We start from the raw sequence: 1392 nt of genomic DNA, 5'->3' as shown, positions 1-1392 counted from the left end.
CTTTCCTTCAACTTAGGTTCAAACCCTTCACAACTCATAACACTTTACATGGACACAGGTAGTGACCTTGTTTGGTTCCCTTGTTCTCCATTCGAATGCATTCTCTGTGAAGGAAAACCACAAACGACAAAACCAGCAAACATCACTAAAGCACACTCTGTTTCGTGTCAATCCCCTGCATGTTCTGCATCACACTCAACTATGTCGTCAAGTGATCTTTGTGCTATTTCTCGTTGTCCCTTAGACTTCATTGAAACTTCTGATTGTTCTTCTTTCTCTTGTCCTCCTTTTTACTATGCTTATGGCGATGGAAGCTTCGTCGCTAATCTCTATCGACACACACTTTCTCTCTCTTCTCTTCATCTTCATAACTTTACGTTCGGTTGTGCTCACACCGCTCTCGCTGAACCCACCGGCGTCGCCGGTTTTGGCCGTGGAATTCTGTCTCTCCCTGCTCAACTTGCAACTCTTTCTCCGAGTTTGGGGAATCGTTTTTCTTATTGTTTGGTTTCTCATTCTTTCGACGGTGACCGAGTTCGTCGACCGAGTCCACTCATTCTCGGTCATTACGAATCCACCGGAGAATCTGTTGAGTTTGTTTACACTTCCATGCTTTCGAATCCCAAGCACCCTTATTTCTACTGCGTGGGGCTCGCCGGAATATCCGTCGGGAAACGAACGGTGCCGGCGCCGGATAATTTAAAGAGAGTCGACGGTAAAGGTAACGGAGGGATGGTTGTTGATTCAGGGACGACTTTTACGATGTTGCCGGATAGTTTTTACAACTCGGTGGTCACTGAGTTCGATAACCGAGTTGGGCGAGTTCACAAACGCGCGAGTGAGATTGAAGCTAAAACGGGTATCGGGCCGTGTTATTATTTAAACGGGTTATCACAGATACCCGTGTTGAAGTTGCATTTTGTTGGGAATAATTCGGATGTGGTGTTGCCTAGGAAGAATTATTTTTACGAGTTTATGGACGGTGGTGATGGAGTGAGAAAGAAGGGGAAAGTTGGGTGCATGATGCTAATGAACGGCGGTGATGAAACTGAATTGGATGGTGGACCTGGGGCTACACTTGGAAATTACCAACAGCAAGGGTTTGAGGTTGTGTATGATTTGGAGAAACAGCGCGTGGGTTTTGCTAAGAGACAGTGTGCGTTGCTTTGGGATAGCCTCAACGGTGATAAAAACTAGTGCCCACTGTAGTTTGGGTAGCACACGATTACTTGCCTCAGAACTGAGTTTCACTCATGGGTCGGGTATAGGATAAATGTGAAATAAAGCCGCGATGAATGGTCCAGCCTCGGTCCTCCAAGACTTTGTGTACATTCTTTTTATAAGTCAATGTGTACATAAACCATGTTAATGTTGATACAGTAATTAATTTCA

At 45.2% G+C, this 1392-nt stretch overlaps 1 protein-coding gene across 1 annotated transcript in view; it reads left to right on the top strand.

Moving 5' to 3' along the window:
• LOC101500292 (probable aspartyl protease At4g16563) overlaps nt 1-1392 on the top strand; it is a 1946-nt gene extending 554 nt beyond the window's left edge. The window contains exon 2 of the mRNA XM_073364108.1: nt 1-1392. This exon is cut by the window's left edge and continues 1 nt beyond it. Within this exon, the coding sequence (XP_073220209.1) occupies nt 1-1197 (1197 nt within the window). The 3' untranslated portion in view covers nt 1198-1392.

This window comes from Cicer arietinum, chromosome 8 (assembly GCF_000331145.2).
Source record: "Cicer arietinum cultivar CDC Frontier isolate Library 1 chromosome 8, Cicar.CDCFrontier_v2.0, whole genome shotgun sequence".
Lineage (NCBI taxonomy): Eukaryota > Viridiplantae > Streptophyta > Magnoliopsida > Fabales > Fabaceae > Cicer > Cicer arietinum.
The sequence above is the reverse complement of the archived record's forward strand: the minus strand, read 5'-3'. Positions and strand labels throughout refer to the sequence as shown.